At 44.0% G+C, this 21,727-nt stretch overlaps 1 protein-coding gene across 1 annotated transcript; it reads left to right on the top strand.

Moving 5' to 3' along the window:
• The first annotated feature begins 2,932 nt into the window (after positions 1–2,932).
• Positions 2,933–19,684, top strand: onecut3a (one cut homeobox 3a). The gene is made up of 2 exons (XM_041040644.1): positions 2,933–3,971; positions 19,392–19,684. Exons 1-2 carry the CDS (start codon positions 2,933–2,935, stop codon positions 19,682–19,684), a joined length of 1,332 nt encoding a protein of 443 aa, XP_040896578.1.
• The last annotated feature ends 2,043 nt before the right edge of the window (positions 19,685–21,727 follow it).

The raw sequence follows: 21,727 nt of genomic DNA on the forward strand, positions 1-21,727 counted from the left end.
ACATGGATTTTTTTGGGAGGGGGGAAATAACTGGGTTTACTTTGCATTCAAATTTTATTTAGGCTTCCTTATGAAAGATTTGACTAAGCTGCATAAAATAGAAGAAAGCAACATTGATTGAAAACGGCGAAGAGTAGGCTACACTGATCAGGTCCCACACCATGCTGACCCTGCTGTTTTAGCTGTTTTTAATCTGTGCAGAGTTAACATGACCTCGCATCGTGTAGTGGAGCCCAATTAAAAAAAAAAACAAAAAAAAAAAAACGAATAAAGGGGAAAAAATAACAGAAAGAAAGAGAGACAAAGAGGGAGGGCGTGTAGGGAGGGGGGTCTGATATGAAGTTTACAAGTTCTTGGTGAAAGTATAAAACTTTTCAGCGCGTTGTTTTTGGGTTGTAAACCCTGGTGAATTAGGAGCAAGGAGCCAGCAATGAAAGTTAACATCCATCACCACCGCGACCAATAAGCTGCTCTGGCCGGCTGGCTGAGCACAGATGACGGATTCGCTGCTGTGCGGGCTTCGGTAATTCATTTTCGATAGCAGTGGTTGCCGGGGATCAATACAGGGACATTAACCCAAGCGGACACTGCTGTTCTCCTGATGGCACAAGCCAAAAGCCACCATCCCTCGTTGGCAATCAGCAAAGACACAGTTTTTAGGGTCATTATTTTTGGGGAGAGGAGCTGTGTGCCAAGGCCACTGATATCACAATTTATCAGCGAAGTTATGGATGGCCGTGACCTCTCTGTTGGTAAACACTGGTCAGGGAAATTATTTTATGCAATTTGCAAATGATTAGTGATGCCACTTCCTGGATTGTTAGACTGTTTTCCCCCAGCTGCGGGTCGAAATCCTAATGGCCTCATTTTACATAACATCGGTGTAAATGCCAAGAGGTTCTCGCTTGGTAACAGTGCTCATATAGTTTAGAGAGCAACTAAAGGCCTACGGAGGAGTGTGCTGTGTTGCTGTGGTTGACAACACCCACACCCACACACACACATCACACTTACAGTCACACACCTCAGTGTGTTCAAATACATCTAAAACACACCACCGAAGTGTTGATGTGTTATTTTTCCAGTTTTCTCATGTGTCACTTGTCTCATGTCACCTCACACATACAACTGCACACACTCGGAATCCTGTTCACACATACTAGATTTTTTTGTGAAACTTCCAACCAGATTGTGTTTAAACTGTGTCAGATTGTTGTTGATTCAAATCAGTGGTAATCCTGGAGGGGCATTTTTGGACAAAATAACACGAACACCGTATAATATAATGCAAACTAAACACAATACTACCATCGCAAGGTACCAGTTCACTTAACAATATGCTGTATATTCTAACCTTCTCAGTTTTAATAAGCTGAATGTTGGAATATTGGCTCTATGTCACTGAAGTAATGCACCACATTGTACAGATGTTCATGATATTGCGTCTATAAAGTATATAAAGAAATATAGGAAAAAAATAATACACACACACACGCACACACACACACACTGTTTATAGGAGATTGGAGACTATTCGGACAACTTTAGTGGAGCTTTACACACTCTTAAGTTTCCACCAAATACGCGTGACTTATTCGTTAGCCCCCTTTGCAAAAATCAAGCCCCTCGATCTCAACGTGCTGCTTGCTATAGGCACCAACCTATCGATGCATCTCCTGATCCATACATACTCTGACATTGATGGATTGCTGACCTGGGTTGACGTCAGAAAGCAGCAAGTTTTATCCAGAAGTTTTTTTTTTTTTTTAAGGCGTGAAATATGATGGTAGAGTTGATGTGTTTAAGAGTTTGATTTTCGTGGCCTGAATCCGAGGAGCAAAGATGGGAGAGGGGTCAAAGCCTAGAGGCTATGTTGACATGAAAATCAACAGATTTATTCTGTAACATTTTCTTAAAGTGAGAAAAAGAAAAAAAAAACACTTGTAAGAAAAAGCTGAGAGAAAGCTTAATGGTAAGACGCTGGTCAGAAATATTTACTTTCAGATTTTGGAAAGAGAGACGCAAATATAATTCATCGGTAAAGTGATTATAATTGAAGCATCAAAGGCCATCCAGACAGCTAATTGTCATATTTTAAACTCGTTTTAAAAAGTTTATTTTCTTGTACTAATTCAGGAAATTGTGGATCATCCCATTAACCTTTCAATAAAAGGTCGAAAACATTTTAAAAAAGCAGAGGCTGTGAGCTGTGACCTCTTCATGATAAGCTGTGGTTTTTTGATTACACTGATATGACACATACTAATTAATATTTAACTTTCAAAGGAGACATCACATGCGTTGCTGGCGCCGTGTCATGGGGTTTTTATCTGAGAAAACAAGGAGCGAGGCCTTCTTATCCATCTGAGTGTAAATGTTGCACACGGTGTGAAGGATTGCGTTTCTTTATCTTACCATGTGTCTAATGTAATCTTTTTCAGGAATTTGAGCTTCAGTTTCCAAAATGAACAAACCATCTCACCGGGGCCAGTGACGTCAGGTTGGCCCCAGACAGAGAGCGCGCAAGTGCGAGGTTAGACCGCGGGGGCGCGCACATGCGCACAGGCTCGGTCTCGTCCTGACAGGAGCGCGGGCACGTCAATATACACACAGAGAGCGGAGCAGTGCTTTGGGTATAGTAGAAGGTGCTCTACAGCGAAACAAATCCAGGCAGGCGCAGACACCTTCACGCACTGAGCAGAGGTTTTTGCGGCGCAGTTTGTGTGGCGGCCGGGACCCGATCTTTTAAAACCATGCTGGATTGACTGCAGAGGGGCAACTACAATCAATGGCTTGGCTTTGAAATCGTTCAAAATTTATTGGAAAGGAGTGTGAGATAGAGCGACAGTGAGAGAGAGGGAGAGAGAGAGGGAGAGAAGCGAGGGAGAGAGCGAGAGTGGCGAGAGGGGTGGAAATAAAGATCCTTTCAACAATGGAGCTTACAATGGAAAACATTGGAAATCTACACGGTGTATCTCACTCCCATCAAACCAGCGACTTAATGAACTCCCCACATGCGCGCCAGTCGTCGGCGTCGCATCGGAACTTGGTGTCGCACGGACGGTCAGCCATGGTGTCCAGCATGGCCTCGATACTGGAGGGAGCAGGGGACTACCGCACAGACCACGCTTTGTCTGGGCCCCTGCATCCGGCAATGACCATGTCGTGCGACTCCGGGATGAGCCTGAGCAGCACCTACACCACACTGACGCCGCTGCAGCACCTGCCCCCCATATCCACCGTCTCGGAGAAATTTCACCATCCACACCCACACGCTCACCATCATCCGGCGCACCAGCGACTCGCAGCCGGGAACGTCAGCGGCAGCTTCACCCTGATGAGGGATGACCGAAGCCTCGCCTCCATGAGTAACCTCTATGGCCACTACCCCAAAGACATGTCCGGCATGGGACAGCCTCTGTCCCCTCTGTCTAACGGTCTCGGGTCTTTGCACAGCTCCCAGCAAACACTCAGCGCCTATGGTCCTGGAGCTCACCTCTCCAACGACAAGATGCTTTCCTCGGGGGGATTCGAGTCCCATGCAGCCATGCTATCCCGGGGCGAGGAGCACTTGGCCCGGGGTCTCGGGGGCCATGGGGCCGGGCTCATGACATCCTTGAACGGCATACACCACCACAGCCATCCGCACTCTCAGGCAAACGGGTCCATGCTGTCAGACCGGGACAGGCAGACGGTAGTGGGAGGCGGACAGGGAGCTGGGTCAGGACAGGTGGAGGAGATAAACACCAAGGAAGTGGCACAGCGAATAACGGCAGAGCTCAAGCGCTACAGCATCCCCCAGGCCATCTTTGCTCAGAGGATCTTGTGCCGGTCCCAAGGAACTCTGTCTGACCTGCTGAGGAATCCTAAACCGTGGAGTAAACTCAAGTCTGGCCGGGAGACGTTCAGGAGGATGTGGAAGTGGCTCCAGGAGCCCGAGTTCCAGCGGATGTCAGCGCTCAGGCTTGCAGGTGAGTGAGGAGACAGCTCCCAACCTGAGTGATGTGGAGGGATCAATTAGAAGTCAATGTGGCGAGACTGTCAATACCTGCTCAAACAGACATTACTAGAAGTTATTAGTCGATTGTATCGAGTAAAACTTCATCATGACAGTTGGGGTGTTAAATGTTGGGGGTAAATCTATATTTTGATTGATGCTACAATCCATGATAGTGTAAACAGACGCTGTGCAACAGTGGAAGTGTTATAAACAAAAGAGGGGTGGCATCTCTCAAAAGCAGCAAGTGGTGCAAACGCAGTCTGCACAAACGTGTTTGTTTTTACGCACACAGTATAGCACTTTTACGCACGAACCCAGCATGGATACACACACACATACACCCTCTCCCTCTATCTCACCCTCTGCCTTCCTCTCTCTCTCTCTCTCACTCACATAAACAAAAACAAACAGAGAAAGAAGCCAAACAAAGGAAATCAAAGCAGGATGTAGCCAAAATTGATTGAATCTTCCAGGTATTACTTTAAAAAAATCAAAGAAATCTACACTTTGGGATAACCGCGGTTCAAACGCCCAGTTTTACTTGGTATCAGACGAACTTATAGATAATACTTCGGTGCGCCCCCCTGTCAAATAAGCCCGTCGTCGCAAACGAGAATCGTCTGAGGCCTGACCAAAGAGTAGGGGGAGCATGACCTCCTATGGATCAATATTTCAGGTCCAGGGGTCCCCTTTCAGAGTAGCGTACTAATAAATGATCGATTTGGATTTGAAAGACAGAGACACAAACATATGCGTCTTTCTGTGGCCTCTGTTGTCTCCTCTGCACTCTGGGATATCTTGTCTCCAAAGTTGGTTTAGGGCCTGTTTAGAAATTGTGTTTTATCGTGGTTTGTGTAGTCATGTGTGTTGGGACACGATAACAGAAAGGGCTAGACTCCACTTCTGTTCAGTAAGAGACGAACTGTGATACAAAGTGTGACACAAACCCCTAGTATCTCTCAGTTTGGGCTTTCTGAATGGTTCGTGTCTTTGATCCACGGTCCTGATTTTTACTGCTCAAAGATTCTCCCACTAAACGCTGTGATTTGAACCTACACCCCCGCCCCCCTCTTTTAAACCCTTTAACACTTATAACCTGCTTAACAGGACGTAAATGAAAACGAGAGGCGTCGCAGTGGGGTTAAAACAGAGATGTGAGTGAGAGGTCCCCTCGCATCGATGTTTGTGTAAAGGCCCTGTTTAGACGTGCTGCGCTTCCAAACGTCAATCAGCTCTTCTGTGTCGTATTTCAGCGAACAGTTCAATTAAGCAGATATAGTGGCATATTTTAGTTCCAGTCAATGCCCTATTGAAAAGCACTTAATGGCATGTAAATTGTTCCTTTGCGCATTTAGTGGGGTTCTGGTAAATAAAGATTTAAACACTCCACAATTGTCTCTTTAAGTGCCACTGCTGTTAAAGCTAATTGGGCTGTGGGGTTTTATATCTTCCACACTCGGCATCAGGATAACACCACCCCCCCCCCCCCCCCAATCAAACAGACATGCTGGAGTGGCACAGTCCTGTGCAGTGCACACCTACGGCATGAAAGTGGTCAGGCCCGGGACAACCCATAGGTGTAATGTGGATGTCAACGTGCGTGAGTGCACATTTCTCCTCTATACGTTTGGACGATGGAAATCACGGCAGCACAGTAATCTAAATTTGATCCAGTGGCTGGCGAAAATGTTATAAATTATCCTAGTTTAAAATATATTTTACCATATATTTGTGTTTATTTTTCTTTGTTGAAACAGCACATTTCAAGCCTTTATTGTCTATTGTGCATTAACTTGCTATCTCAATAGGTCTCAGGGAAAAATCCAGGGGGGCAAAATGACAAATGACTTGTATGTAAATGCACGGAGCAACATTTTACTTATTGCATTTAAAATCACCATTATCTTCGGTGTGCATGTGGGCTGAGAGTAGGAGTTTGGGGTAGGGGGGTGGGCTGAAAGTGAGGCTGGGCCATACTCGCTCGGCCACATCAATCAATAAATTCAAATTACTATTCCAAATTCATCACAGTCACACAAATCAATGCAGCTGCCCTGCTTGGCTAATGTGAAAATGCCAGTGTCTGCACACACACACACACACACACACACACACACACACACACACACACACACACACACACACACACACACACACACACACACACACAGAGAGAGAGAGAGAGAGAGGGCATGTGGTACACACACGACTATCCTGAAACGAAAAATCGAGCAGAGAGTTTGTTCTGTTTGGAGTGTGTGTGTGTGTGTGTGTGGATGTGTGTGTCCTTCACGCTTAACATCTCCAACGAGGGCAAAGACCCACATGCTTTCCCACCTATTGCGTTCTTCATTTGCAAGACCATAACGCCATGGCCAAGCAAACAACGAAGGGCATTTTATACATATTCGGAGCATCTTAAAGTTCATGTATTCGTCGATTAAATAAATAGGCAGCTTCAATGTAAAGCTGCACAAGTAAGAAAGACGCGGGCAAAGTGAAGGCAAAGTTTGGAAGGCATTTAAAGATCGCATTAACGATGAAAACAATTCGTCTTTGCATCTGTGTTGAATTCCACACTCCATCTCAATGTATTTGGTCGGGTCAATACAGCCCTGATCGATAAGGATAGCCAGTGCATCTATCAATTATCCCGCCTCAGCACTCTCTCCCCATTGGTCTCCCCCGGAGCACAGAGGGGGAGGCGGGAGCCGGAAAAGGGGGGTGGGGGGACAGCTGTTAGCCTATAAAAAAAAAAAAAAAGAAAAAAAAAAAGAAAAAGGCAACCACACACTTAAAAAAAATTGCTGTAATCATGTTTCGTGTGTTGTGTGTAATGCGCCCTCACTCATTTGCCCTTTTGGTTTTGGGTTATACAGTCATTCGGGTGGGATTCACGCCTAACACGTCCTTCCAGACAGATGCTGGACAACTCAGAAAATACTGTATTATAGCACCAAGAAAAAAAATCCCTTAAAAGGCGCGTTGTATTTCTCGGTAGCACGAGGAATGCAGTCATATTTCTCGCTGTGGTACCAGATATCCCTTTCCTGTGCTTTAACTCTTTCCTCAAAGAGACAGTGATGGGGTGCCATGGCATGCCGAGGCCCTTCTCCTTCACCCAAAAAAAAAAAAAAAAAAAAAAGAGAAAGCGCAGTTGGCTCATTACCATTTGAATGGCCAGAGCACGTGCCAGGGTGTGCAGGTCAAGACCCACAGGACACGGAGGAAAAACATTGTTGAGAATGAGGGTGGGAGGCCTCTATTCATGTTTCAATGGACTACACGCAGTTTACACAGGCCTAATCCCGCAGCAATACTCGCCCCCATCCACCACCCCATTCCCCTCCGCCTGATCCCTGTCACACTGCGCCCTTTCCTCTCCGCAAAGCCTTCCATCATTTTCTTCTGGTGGCCTTAATATATTTTCATTGAGCTGACTAGTTGCCTGTGTTAGGCAGCTCTTTATTTTAGGCTGAGGTAAATCATTTTGAGATAAATGCTAAAAGACCTTTTATCTCATTCGATTGCCTCAAGCGGATAAAAAGAAAGAAGGTGAATAACTGATTGCTCTTCTGCAAATGAAATGAATTTATTTTGTAGTGTATTTCACCATAAGAGGGTCGTCTAGTTACAGTTTTTATTTCCTTCTACGATGTATAAAGAAGCGCATAGTTTTTCCTCAGCAGGTCAGTTTCCTGGTTTAAAGGCACTGTCCAGAGTGCTGAAATACTCGTTCATCCGCACTGAACTGCAGCATCTTGTCTCTGTTTTCAGGACAGTTCAAGGTGGTGAACTGGAGTTTTACCAATACATAGTTAATAGCATTCTTGTAGGCCCTAAACACCATTATTTCATCCAACAGCTTCCACCCATCGATCAATATTACAATCCACAATCGCGTCAATCACACCATCCTGCATCCTACTTTCCAGTCCAGCACGAAGCCAGCCGGGGTTTCCATTTAAATCACAGCTCTAGCTTTTTTTTTCTCTGCTGTTGTTGTTTTGGGAGCTGCAGAAGACAAACTGGGGGTCGTATTTATTTTGGGATGCTCACCAAAATATCCTAAAGCAGCAAAAATAGTCATTCTCTCTCCTGGTGCTCTTTTTGGTTATTTGAGCCCCGATAATGGGTTTAATTGCATAGGGCATTAAGATGTGATTGATGCAAGATCATCTAAAACATTTCTTTTTTTTTTTTTTTCGTGAAGAGATGGCTTGATGTTAGCCAGCGAAATGATCGATTGGTACTTTAATAATTGATGTGTGAGGGGAAGATAGGGGAGTAAACAGTGCAGCTGCGGTTTCAGAGCCTCGTTGTTCGTTAAGCACAGCAACGTGTGCTGTAAGTACCGAGACAGCCATGTACAAGCATCGCCTTTGAAATCCTCTGGTGGGAGAGCAACAGTCATTTTCTTGAGGTTATACCCCGAGGCTATTTTGCTTAAATCCCGGGTTCAGTGTAGCTCATTCCAGATGAAATGACATCTCGCGCCTTGCATCATTATCTGTAGCCCCGCGTGAAGAGGCGGCTTGCATCAGCTCAATTAATGCAACTTTAAATTAGCATAAATCTTCATGTTGTGGGCTGAAATTAATATTCATAATACACATCCACCCTAAAATATGATTGATTTGGTTTTATTTAGATGAGTGCTTGCAGCCATAGAGGCCGTAGCTTCCCATACTGCATGAGTGCAAATCACAGGACAATATCATTGCACCAGCTACAGCCTGCATACGTGTCGCCTCCCCGTTTCTTCTCTCCTGTGTGTATGTGATCGGGATGTAGAGTGCGTCTGCGCCACATTGTTAAGGCCGATCTGGCGAGCCCTGAATCTGTATCGATTTCCATTCCCCGGCCTCTCCTTTCCATCTCTGGAGCTGCGCCATGCAGCCATGCAACCCCCCACCCCCCTTCACACCCCCACTCTCCTCCATCTCCACCATGCAACACCATTTCTCCCATTAACAGCTCTCCCTTCATAACGCACAACAGAATGACTAATGAACGCATGCTCTCACGCTGGCTTTGTTGCGCACCTCGCCGCATGCTCTGGTCAGAGCAGTCAAACGCTGACTTTAAAATCTGAGAGGTTTAGTAGCGGCCCTCTGTTTCTGTGATAGAGCGGGACGAGCAGCATGAGACGACTTTAAAGTTCACAGTCGTTTAACCTCTTCTCGCTCATTATACATCCCACCCACACTGTTCCGTCCTACACACACTGCTCTGACCACGTCGACCTTATTATTTAAAATAATAATATTTTAATAGAAATCAGATTAAGGAGCCTGCGCCATCTCCCACATCTTCACCCATTCCTTTTTTTTTACACAAACACACACACCTCGTTCCAATTCACACGGGAAGGGGGGCCAGCTTCGTAATTAGAAATGCAGCAGAGGTCTGGACTCTGTACAGTCTCGAATACTGTCTCTTCTATTTTAGATGATCAATTCCTACGCTACCCCGTCGCCCCCTCGCCAAACCGGATCGATAGGAGAGAATGACCTTTAAATCAAATTGTTGGCAGAGTCGACTGAATGCACGCGACTGGCATCAAAGGGTTAATGGCACTGTGTGCGCCCCCATTCTGGGCAAAAATACAAAGGGCCCAAACCTCAGATAATCATAATTAAATCTGAATATTCGTCCTTGCGCTCTGGAGTCAAGGAGGATTTTAAGATTTGGGACGAACGCTGTGTGGGTCCGTGTGTGAAGATGGCTGATGAGAAAATTGTGTGATAGTTTACATAAGAGCCAAAGCAGGCGACGGTTCCAAAGAGCAGGCTGTTGTGCAATTAAATTGTTGACCAGATCACATCAGCGCTGTGTCAGTAGAGCTCAGCCCGCTGTTATGTAACGCCGGGATGCCCCAAAAACTGGGTCTGCTCCGTGCGTCCTGCGCGCCTGCACTGATTTACGTACCGCTGCTGTCCCTGCACTTCCCGCAACGACCCACACTCCTTTCAGAGATGATTTGAGTCACCCAAAAGACTCAGACTAAACAATGAATTATGCCATCACCTTCTCCTCTGACCTGGTTTATCCAAACAGTAGCCTAGTCACCCCACCTGATTCAAATCGACTATTATTGTTTAATTTCTGCAGATGAGACGTGTCAGGTGTTCCTGCTCCCACAGACGGAGGAGTCTGATACTTTGGATAATAAGTAACGGATTACTGTTGTAGGGATTGCGGTTATAAATCTGTGTCCAGCGACACTGAAGCAGCAGCGAGGCAGCAATGTGTCCACACACTGGCTGGTTATCTGAAGCCCTGACAGGCCATCGCTTATTAAAGGCCCGATAATGGCTTGTGTAATGCGCAGGCTAAAAACACAAGGCAAGGACACAGTCCACACAATCAGTCCACACACAAGAGAGGCTGGAGTCCAGTGTAAGGTTTCCACAACAGCAAGAACTTATCTAATCTCGTAGCAGCTGCTAAAATCTGAAATTTCTTAAATAGAGAGAAAAAAAAATGTAACATATCTATTTATTTCTTACGCTGATGCATGTTTTAGTAAAAAGAAGCGGCCATATTTTGAGGCGACAAGAAGAAAATAACAATATGAGCAATAACACTTCCCTTATGGGAAATAAAATCGTCTCTTGCAAATTTGTTTCAGTAGTCGAGGGAAAAGAAGAGAATTTAGAGATTTAGAGAGGCAGTAAAAGATTAAACGAGGTGTTAAAATTGACATTTTTGCAGCGCAGCTGGTTAAGTGTACAGACATTTAGTCTCTTTTTGGATTTCAAGGATTCGTCTCCGCATGAATCGCGTAGAAAATGAGACTGTAGGTTCAAACAGAAACGCTCAAATTCAAATTCTCCTGTTGACAAATCGTGTCTCGACCTCACCGGGCCCTTTTCTTGAGATGAGAGCCTGCAGATGGTTTGTACGGAACCTCTGTGAGTCTTTCTACAGGGTCGATCACAACAAAACCGCAAACACACTTACACACGTACGCATGCACACACAGGAACGCGCGCGCACAAACACATACACATACACACACACACATACACATACACATACACACACGAACACACACACACACACACAGCTTATCGTACCCACAGATGCAACCCGAAACTCCGGTTGGGCAACCCCACACAGATCAACAAAGGAACAAAACGACTGTGAAATCAATTGATGAATGAATCGATGTCAGCCCATATAGCCTTTGTATTACATGTTATTAAATATAACGAACTGGCTGCGGGTTATTCTAAAATTATTAATTTGTTTATTCTGATGCTTTACTGAGCCCGTATGAAAATGCTGACTTATTGTTTCTACATTCATTTACTCAGGACCTCTGAATGTTTAGAATAACACAGCAAGGTGTGTGTGTGTGTGTGTGTGGGTGGGTGTGTGTGTGTGTGTGTGTGTGTGTTGATTGCAATATTTTTCTTCTTCTTAACACTTCAAATTGAAAGACTGCAGTTTCAATAATGTACTTTACAAATCAAACAAATATAAATTATAAAATTATAGTAATAGTTATTTTATTGTTTATTACTATTGGCTGGATTCTTGCACACATAGCCATTAAGATAATTTGTGACCGCCCTGAAAAGAATTAATTAATTAATTAATTAATAAGTAAATAAATCCATCTTCAAAGGAATTAGACACTTAAAAGAAAAAAAACAAAACAATCAGATTTGCAAAATGAGACAAATGGAGCTTCGAGTAAACGCTCATATAAAACAAAATCCTTAAATTAAAGAACCCATTAAATTTGCAACAGAACAATAAAGACACGACGCTTTATTTATTTTAAATCTAATATACTGTGTTGTGCACTGGAGAAAACAGACCACATAAATGCGGATTAGAGTCTTCACAAGATTGAGTGAGAACTGTATTGAATTGAAATCTCGAAAATTCCTGCATATTGAAAGCCTGTCCGTCTCCCCGCAGAGTAAACAGTGGGCCTACCACCTGACTGCAGATCAGTTTGCTGATTCTCCTGCGACAAATAAGAAACGGGCAGAGAAGTGACAGCTGACATTTGAAGATTATGAACATATTTCCTGCGCTGTAACTTTTCTAAATCTGTGCACTTCATCATTAGCAGTATAAACACAGAAGAGGGCAAACTTTGACCTCACTGACCTCTGTGTACCCGGCTATTTAAAAGTTGGCGATCATAACGAAAAAGTAAATTAGTTAAGTCTTGCTTTCTTATACTATTTCCGCGCATTTGCTTGTTTTCTTTGTTTTTTTTTTTCACCATAAATGAGCCTCATGGCATTCGCGTAGCTTGAAAACGTGTGTAAACTTAATTCATTAAATAAAAATAAGCTTAAAAGCTGTTTGCGGGTACCGTTGTAAGATCCGGATGAAGCCCAGACATGCGGCTCTATTGACCGGCCACAGAGCCTCTCCACCCAGCGCTCAGCCACCAAATCCAAAAGAGACCCCACAGGGACAGATGCTATTTGTTTAAATGTTAATTCATTTTAGTTCATTCTTTATGAGGCGAATTTGAAAGCAGTTTGTTTCTTGATTTTTTAAAAATATATATATATTTGTGGTTCTATTTTTTAAAAAACTGATCTGAGATTTCGGGCACACTCGCCAAATTTCGGCCAGTACAAATAGTATTCAACTGGATTATAACTTGTCTTAATTTCTCATAGTAAAGAATCTCCTAATTAATTCATAAAATTACACACAAACACACACACACACATCCAGCGGATCCACACCTGTTGTTTGTGGGAAATGAAACCGTAGGCCCGCCTGTCTGTCTCCACAAAATAAAGAATCATGATCATTACCGCTATCACGCATAACTGGTCAAAGCAATTATGAATGAAATCAATGATAATCGCGGATAAGAGTATCACACTAACAATGGATCCACTCATACAAATAAATGGCACACGCAGAATAAGGCTGCTATTAAACTGGCCAAAAAAAAAAAAAGATAATAATAATACAGGTTGAAATTCAGTCACACGGTGCTCTCAATCATGCGCGTTAATGGCTGAGTGCATTTAATTACCTAAAACCTCATAAGGAGCGTGATCATCGCAGGCAGAAGCCTTTACTGATTATTGAATTTTTTTAAGCAATGTGCAGTTTCTTAGGTTTACCACTGGGTTGACAATAACACGTGGAGGTGAAAAAACCGAGCTGAATAAAATGATATTTTGTGCATCTCAGACTGACACAGCGCACAAAATAGGATGTTTTTTTTTTATATATATATATATACACATTTATATATTTTTTTTAAATCTAAATTTAAATTCCAGTGCAGGCATGGCTGTGGCAGGTGATACTGCAAATTTCAAAAAGCTGGAGGAAAATGTTGCAGGGCAGAGAGCTGGAGGACTGAGGTGCGATGTGGGCGAAGGTGTAACTGAGTTCTGGTTGAGTGTTATTGAAGTGCCGAAGAAGAAATGCCTCGCAGCTGAGTCGCGGGAGAAGGCAAACAAACAAATTGTGTCGCTTTATCAGTATATTAACACCAATTCTCACTCATTACATTAAGGGGTATTGAGCTGGAAGTGTTTTGGCCTGGCGAGAGAGAGAAAGAGAGGGAGTGAGAGAGAGCTTGGCACTGCCCTGCAGCCTGAATGGAATAAATGCCACAGTGTACAGAGAGGGGCCGGCTGCTATCAATCTTTAGGGCAACAGCCCATGCGAAACAGCAGAGAGGTTACTTAATAAACAGACTGAAGCTTAAACATCAAATAGTCCAATCGTGCTTCTTATAATACGGAGAAGAGTGCAACTACAAGCACAGTGCATAGATTATTAGTGAGGACAGGACTGCCTGCCAACAAACGGTCTGCAGTGTGTGTGTGTGTGTGTGTGAGTGTGTATAAACGCGCCGAACCATAACCGGTAAACATGTTTATTGGTAAATTAATTAAATCAACAGACTCTGACCTCGTCTGCTTTACAGGGATCACAAACAGGGCTTCATGATTGGATTTCACAACGGGGGGAGACTTTGGAAAACGAATAGCAAGGAGGAGAGAAAAAAAAATTTAGATGCAGATCATGGTTTCATAGGTACAATATTAGGCGGTTTGACTTTCTCATTATGAGCAGGAAGGGCAGCGATGATCGATAAATGATTAATGCTCAAGATGGACTCGCATCTGTAGGGACAGAGCAGCCCTAAGACAGCTGGATCGCACAGTCAACACGCAGGTAAAACAGGTGATGATTTTCCTGCTCAGCCCTTTCTGATTTTAGCCCCCGCCAAGAAAGCTGGATCATCACATCGTCTCCACCCCTCCATGAATCTCCTCTCCGGGCCCCCACTCCCCTCTCCGAGGCATAATTAATTGGACGAACTGAATTTCACACACGAATTATTCACGAATCTATCGATCGATATTGAACACCCAGGGCCTTTCTCTTAACCTCGCTTGGTTTGTCGTGAAGCAAAGAATATTAATGTCATCAGTGGAAAAGAAATGGGCCTAAGTTATACCGTTTTTCACCCGAGCATAAAGGATATAAGTTGAAAATCCACCCATTAAGGAATTTGATAATTTAAGAGGAGATAGATGCGCGACCACAGAGTCCAGTCCGGGAACTGACCTGTCACGACGATCAGAGGGGCGTCTACTTTGGATTTATGGGAAATAACATCACAATAATATTAGAACTAATAGCAAAGTAAATACACGTATGTGGCAGAAACAGTGACACATCGGATGGATATGTCTTTGTTAATCAGTCTTTTGTGTGTGTATATGTGTGTGAGGGATTCATTCAAAGTAGGTCAGCCCCTGTTCACAGCTCCATATAGGGACTTATAGAAATCACATTTCTCTCTGCCCGTGTACCAGCGGGGTGTGCACCTCACAAAACACTCAGCACCAAACCGGGATTTCTGCTCTTGTCCGGCTGCTCTTTGTGCATGAGTTTATGTCCGTCTCTCTGCTCGGTGCCTACTGTAGCTCTAAAAGCTGCAATGATCGATTTTTTTTTCTTTTCTACGCCGAGCTTGGTTCAGTAATCAGGGCCCCCTTCCTCACCGATCGATCGATATTGATTACTAAATCCAGCGCCTGTAGCAAAGGCAGCGCACTATGGCGCCCCGTGCAGCCGGGCCACCGCGAGAGCGACACCTGCCGATCGAAACGGCACAAAGCAAGCGGTCGATGAGGTGGCAGGACGTGACTCGCCGGCGGAAAGGTGTGGACAGAGAAGCTGTGACGGCCTGAGCCTGTTGTGTTGTGGAGGGACATTAAAAGATAAATACTCCTCTCCTGGCTCGTTTTTTACGCGCTCATTGCATAAAAACATTTATGGATATACTTTCTGATTTTTGCCTCTTTAATCTTAACGTTCGAGGGATTCAAAGAGAACAAAGACCTAAAAATTGTCATTTAAACTTCCGACCAGCAGTTCGTTTTCCCAACAGATTTTTTTTTTTTTTTTTGGCCTCTTAAAAGCGAATCCATTAATAGATTTTGGAAGAGTCCTCTTTCTGGAACTAGCCAGACCCATGTTGATTTTACAGTCCATAAATACACACACTGACAGTGAGACTACTCATGAAAAGTAAGATGTTTTTCTGCTTCGAAGCAAGTAGATAAAATTAGCAAAATAACTCCAAACGTACTGTAACTAGTAAAGCTCCGTTCATACGTTTTCATTACAAGACAAAAAAAAATCTGCATTTATGCAAAATACCCCAAAATCAGGCATTTTAAGGTATAACACCAGAGGTTGTATGTGCTTGAGTGTGTTTTCATGCAAACCTGCGCAAGGTCACGCATCAGGACGAACCACAGGAGAAAAAGGTCACACACGGGAGGGACGTGAGATGTTCAGGTGGACTCCAAGCTGCAGAAAACAAACAGAAATTTAGGCTGGATTTCAATATTGAGATAAACATACATCTACACTGATAATTATTTTGGATGTGTTATTCTAGCAGGAAAACAAAAAATCAGAGTAAGTAATGTACACAAGTAAAAGCATTTTTACCCTGTGGAATATTTAGAGTTTACACTGTCTGTCTACCACTCCTTTTGAGTATCCCAAGGAAAAAATAATAATTGTTTTATTTATTCATTTAATGTTGTCAAAGATGTGCAGTAAAGTTGAGGTCTGGTGACTGTGTAGGGAAAGACATGCCATGCATGTCAGAGCTACTTGCTGCTCCTACTTCAAACAGGCCTGGTAGAGCTTCAGTGCATGTTCAGGATCATTGTCCTGCTGGGAAACGAATCCTCTTCCACACACATTAAACCCAGAGGGGACAGCATGTCTTTGCTGGGCAGAGTAGTAACTTCTCTATGGTCACCGTGGAGCTGATTCAGAGCAAGTCTTTAAATGTTTTTTTTAACAAGTATCATCCTTAACCTGAGCATTTCTCAAGTCATGTCTGCTAACAAAAGCTTTCAGATTGCAACCGTAACGTTCAAACTGTGATCTGTAAATAAGAATTTTCTCCAGTCTGAACTGTTATTGTTCAGCAAATGATAAATGTTGTACTTGCTTTGTTGTTGAAGAAATGGTTTGGAAATTGCTATTCCCCCATCAGGGCTCCACACGCCCAACTGTCTTCTGACTAGTTTTAACTAGAGTACAATGTTAACTGCTCAGTTGGTTTTTGTGTCTAGGATGCAGATGTTCTATTTTTATTTTCTTATTCTTTTTCTGTTTGCCAGTTATTTTCACTTCAGGTGACCATGTAAACTAAAAACTAAAGTGTGATGGCTTTGCTCTGGAATAGCCCATAAAACAATGAGAAAATTAAATAGTAGTTGCTGGGAATTTTTTTTTTTAAAGCCAATGATGGTTTTGTTTTTAGTCTATCTGGCATGGACAGCTGGAAAACACAATTAAACATTTATCAATGATAAAACACAATAATATATCAACAACTTTGTCAGTCTGGTTTATAAGTTTATAAGCTGGTTTATATGTTCAAAACAATTCACACTATGTATTTAAGGAGTCTACATAGATGAATGTTTGGCGAAAACCTTACCAAATGATAATGATGGAAAAAGTCAGATATATCTAATTTTCATGCAAGCTTTGCTCAAAAGTTGGATGCCTATTAGTCACAAATAATGTTTGAATGAGAAGAGGTGAGTAAACCAACTGCATTTATTAAAACTGTTATAAACAGTTCTTGGTGAAGCATTGAGACCAGAATGTGTTTTCAAAGACGCTGTTGACACATTGATGACAAATGACAAATAGATCAATTTACCACTAAATCCATGGTGTGAGTTGGCCTGCCGGCATTTGTCCCTGGAATTACTGGGTGATATTTAGCTTGGTTTGTTGGTTATAGGTTCACCAGAGCTCATTGATGCTGAGGGTTTAAAAGTGCTTCTTGCGTCACGATAGGCTGAACAAACTTCGTTAAAGAGCAAGACATCAGATGCAGGACAATTTTAATTCTGGTGAACACAGGCCTCATCAGTGTCAACGGTCCTCACAAAAGCTTTATGTAGCTTCTCGCAGCTTTAATGGTCTGTCCTGCTCGTCCTGTAGTATCCGACCTGCTAGGACTTAACTCGCTGTGAATAATTGTACCAAACCATAAAATGACATCATCTTCCTCCTCCTCCTCCTCCTCCTCCTCATTGTCATGACTACCCTTAATCCTCTAATAAATCAGAGTATTATATATGATGATATACATACTGTACATACATGCGTTTGGATAATTTTGTATGTGGAATAATAGCCTGTGTGCATTTGTGTGATATATATAGCTGCAGTGTTGATGTGAAATATGAATATGATGGATGGGTCCGTGTTCAGGTTAGACATCTGTAGTAAACAGATTGGACTGCAATGGCTGATCAATGGGCTCTGTTCCACTGTAATTAGACACACAGCGCCACTGCTTGGCTCCAGCCACTTCAGCATAATCACAACCCCCCACCCTCAAACACACACTCTCATGCACACACACATACACACAAGGGGAACATAAGAGAAGAAAAATCTGTCCTTACATGCATCAAGACACACACACATACACACAGCGTGGGAGTGAGACATTATTGAAGGCAAGTATGAAAGTATCAGACAATACCAACGGCAGCAGTTGCAGACCCCATAGGGATGGCATCTTTCTGTTTCTCTCTCCAATTTGCTTTCGTTTTATCGAGACAGTAGGGAAGCTGAGAGGGGACACACAGTCCGTTCTGGCAGGATTCGATCCTCGGCCAGCAGGGGAACGTGTGGCTGCCGAGGCGGTGCCTTAACCTTTCACACACAACTTCCATGCGCAACTCCTCCTGCACCATCTCTGGGAGCAGTTTCTGCCTTTTACCCTGCGCCTGTCTGCTGCTCTCCACCCGTCTCCTACAAATACTTTGAGTTACAACACACTTACCCACAACACAACATTCTATTAACTATTAATTTCTGTGTTCACTGCTTACAATCCCACCACCCCCCTTGGACCCCCTCCCAAACCTAGGAGTACACTTGGTGTGTTTTCTTTTGAAAATTGCTCTGTGTATGGGAAAGGGCTCATAGCAGCTAGTGCATGCACCTCTCGAGTGTTTGTGTTTTGGGAGGGGGGGGCGGCGGTGGAGTGGGTTATAAATACCCTCTCAGAGCTCAATAGAGTGGGCTCCAGTGGGCTCTGTTTGAAGTAGCAGACTGTAGACCTGCTGGGGGGGGATTCTGACCTCAGTCCCTACAGAGAACCCCCCAATTCCTACAGCAAAGTCGGTCAATATCTCTCTTTCTCCTTCACTCACCGCCCCTCCCTCTTCTTCTTCTCAGCTCTTCTCTTTGGTTCTTATACACACACACACACACACACACGCACATACACACACTTTGTCTTACTCCTCCACCTTTTCTGTTCTTTTCTCTCCAACCCTTTCTTTTCTTGCGTTGGCCCCTCCTCTATCTCTCATTTACACACACACACACATACACACCTACACAAAATGCTTACTTTTGTGCAACAGTCACTCAGTCCCCCATTGCGACTCAAACTGCATTAATATTGAATCAAACAGCAGTGTCTCCAGCTAGCAGGCAACAGCCAGTCCCACAACCCCCCCTTTCCTCCTCACCCCATCTTTCTCTCACCGCAGGCTGGCTCCCTGTCTGCACTCTGCTGGATGGAAGGAATATTCCCACTGGGCAGGAGGCATGGATTAGCTTTAAATCAACTTTAATATGGCAATAGAGTTGGAGCTGTAGAATCTCTGCTGATGTATAAACTAGTTTTTATGTGTTTAAGTTTTGGATAATGATACCTTCAGTTACTTTACTTCCCTCCACTTCTTCCCTTTGTTATTTAGTCATGAAAATGATTACTTTTGTATATTTACCTTGCTTTGTGTTTTCTTTCCCCTCTTTGCCTCCCACTCTCATCCCCATCCCTCCCACCGCTGCCATCCACACCAAGCCTGCAAGCGCAAAGAACAGGAGCAACACAAGGACCGCAACACAGCGCCCAAGAAACAGCGTCTGGTCTTCACTGACCTGCAGCGTCGCACACTCATCGCCATCTTCAAGGAGAACAAGCGTCCATCCAAGGAAATGCAGATCACCATCTCCCAGCAGCTCGGCCTGGAGCTCAGCACCGTCAGCAACTTCTTCATGAATGCGCGTCGCCGCTGTGTGGACCGCTGGCACGACGACCATGGCGCCAGCCCTGGGCAGCCAGGCACATCCGCGACAACCTTCTCCAAGGCCTGAGAGGAGGAGAGGGCCTTCAGAAAGTCAGGGAACCAGGTTGGAACAACAGGCAACATGGGAAATTGGCTGTGAAACCTGTCTATAACAACCCTACCTGGCCCGGACCGTCTGGATGTGTCCTCTGCCTGAAAATCCTTTGTGCCATGCAATCATCTTTTTTGTCAGTCAGAATTTCAAGCTCTCACCTGAAACAAGCATAATCTAAAGGTGAATGGTGAAGTCAGGTTCACTCTGCATTAGTCACATAAGGACAATCATTGATTCTGTCTTTTACGAAAGAAAATCATTTTTATGGCATCTGATAAAGTAAAGAGACACCAAAGATTTGATGTTTATGTTGGACGGTATCTGAATTTTGCTTTACCACCCAAGTAGCCACAGATTCTGATTTTTTTTTCTCCCAACTCACCTCCTTTGTGTCTGCCTCTTTACTCTCTCTCACATCCCCTCTACACCGGCACATGGAAGCAACAAGGGCGAAAGAACGGCAATAAATCTGACAACAGAGCAGCACATAGCCTTATTATCCAAGCCCCATCCTGCACACACAAGGCCGTCATAAAGAAAACAACGCAGCCTATGAAAAAACAACAACAAGGCTTTCCAATTCTCCGCCTCTACCTCCCCCTCCTCCTGTAGTCTCCTTCATTCCTCGGCCAAAGGTATTCCCTGATGGCCAGCCATTTCAGAGAGCAGCTCAGCCTGATCATACGGCAAACTAATGAATTGAAAAATGAATCGATGCAGACAGAGAGAGTGGGGCCTTGACCCCTCCTGAAGGTGAAACTCAAGACGCTCGGCAGTAGATACTCAGGTCTTCCGGGCCCAGGTCTATATTTTTTGCACAGATGTTGGAGGCCTGTAGGGAGACATGTCACTGTTACTCTTAGCCTGAGCCTAGAGTCTGTGTTTCTCTGACCAATGGGGGAGGTGGGTGAGATGTCTGGACATGCTCTTTGTTCTGCTGGGAGCTTTTCCTCTGATCAATAACTGAGAACCAAGCGACAACAACACGCTCGGGCATCCAGCCAGTTACATTACAGCTGCATACAAAAAAGCAAAATGTAAGAGGAGCACATGGAACCCAGTGGAGATGGGGACACAAAGGCCTCACTACTACTACAGCAGAAGCAGCAGCAGCAGCAGCACACCTCTCCCTCCCCAGTCCTGCCTGTGCTGACAGAGCAACAGTGCCCCCTGCTGTTGATAGCAGAGACCCGTGTCCAGCAGAGCAAGGGGGTTCAGAGTGGAGGAGAGGGAGGGAAGAGCCACTAGATGCTGAGGAGAAGTCATGGCACAACACATTCAGGCCCTCACAGCTCTTTGAAGGCAGATCAATAGCTAACCATTATCCCATTGTTGTTCCTCATCCAACCAGCGCTGGTGAAGCCGGAGGAGGGGGATGGTTAAACTGAATGCTGAAAACACAGGGATTTAGCAAAGGCAGGGATTTATTTAACCACTCCAAATCTTACAGAAGCTACACAATACGAACACAGAAAGTACGCAAAGAGGGGATAGAAAAGTACAACAGTAAGTGAAATGTAACAGAAAGGCTTGCTGAGACAGTCACATTTGAGGTTTAATGTACATTATTTCAGGAGGCTTCATATTTTATCAAATCATTCTTCCATTTTTCCATCCCATCTATTTGCAAAAAACAAAACAAAACAAAAAACAGCTCTCAACAGATGTGATTCAAACTAAATCGCCTGGTTACTCCCACACAAGGGTTATCAGTAGCTAACCACCACACTCAGCTGACAAAATGCTACAATAATTAGTGCCAATGCTTACTGCCTTAATGCGAATCAGAGAATATGGTACTAGGGTTCACACACAGCTACAGTGCGCCCCACTGATGACGGGCGGTGTGTGCCATAGCCAACCAACAATCAGCTTTTAACTGAATTAAAATATACTTTTTTAGTAAAAAAAAAGAAAAAAAGAATCAGATTTTAAGGCATACAATAACCAAACCTCAAACGACAAAGCTACCATACACACAGACACACAGACACAGACACACACGCACACACACAG

This window comes from Toxotes jaculatrix, chromosome 6, assembly GCF_017976425.1.
Source record: "Toxotes jaculatrix isolate fToxJac2 chromosome 6, fToxJac2.pri, whole genome shotgun sequence".
In the NCBI taxonomy this organism is placed as follows: Eukaryota; Metazoa; Chordata; class Actinopteri; family Toxotidae; genus Toxotes; species Toxotes jaculatrix.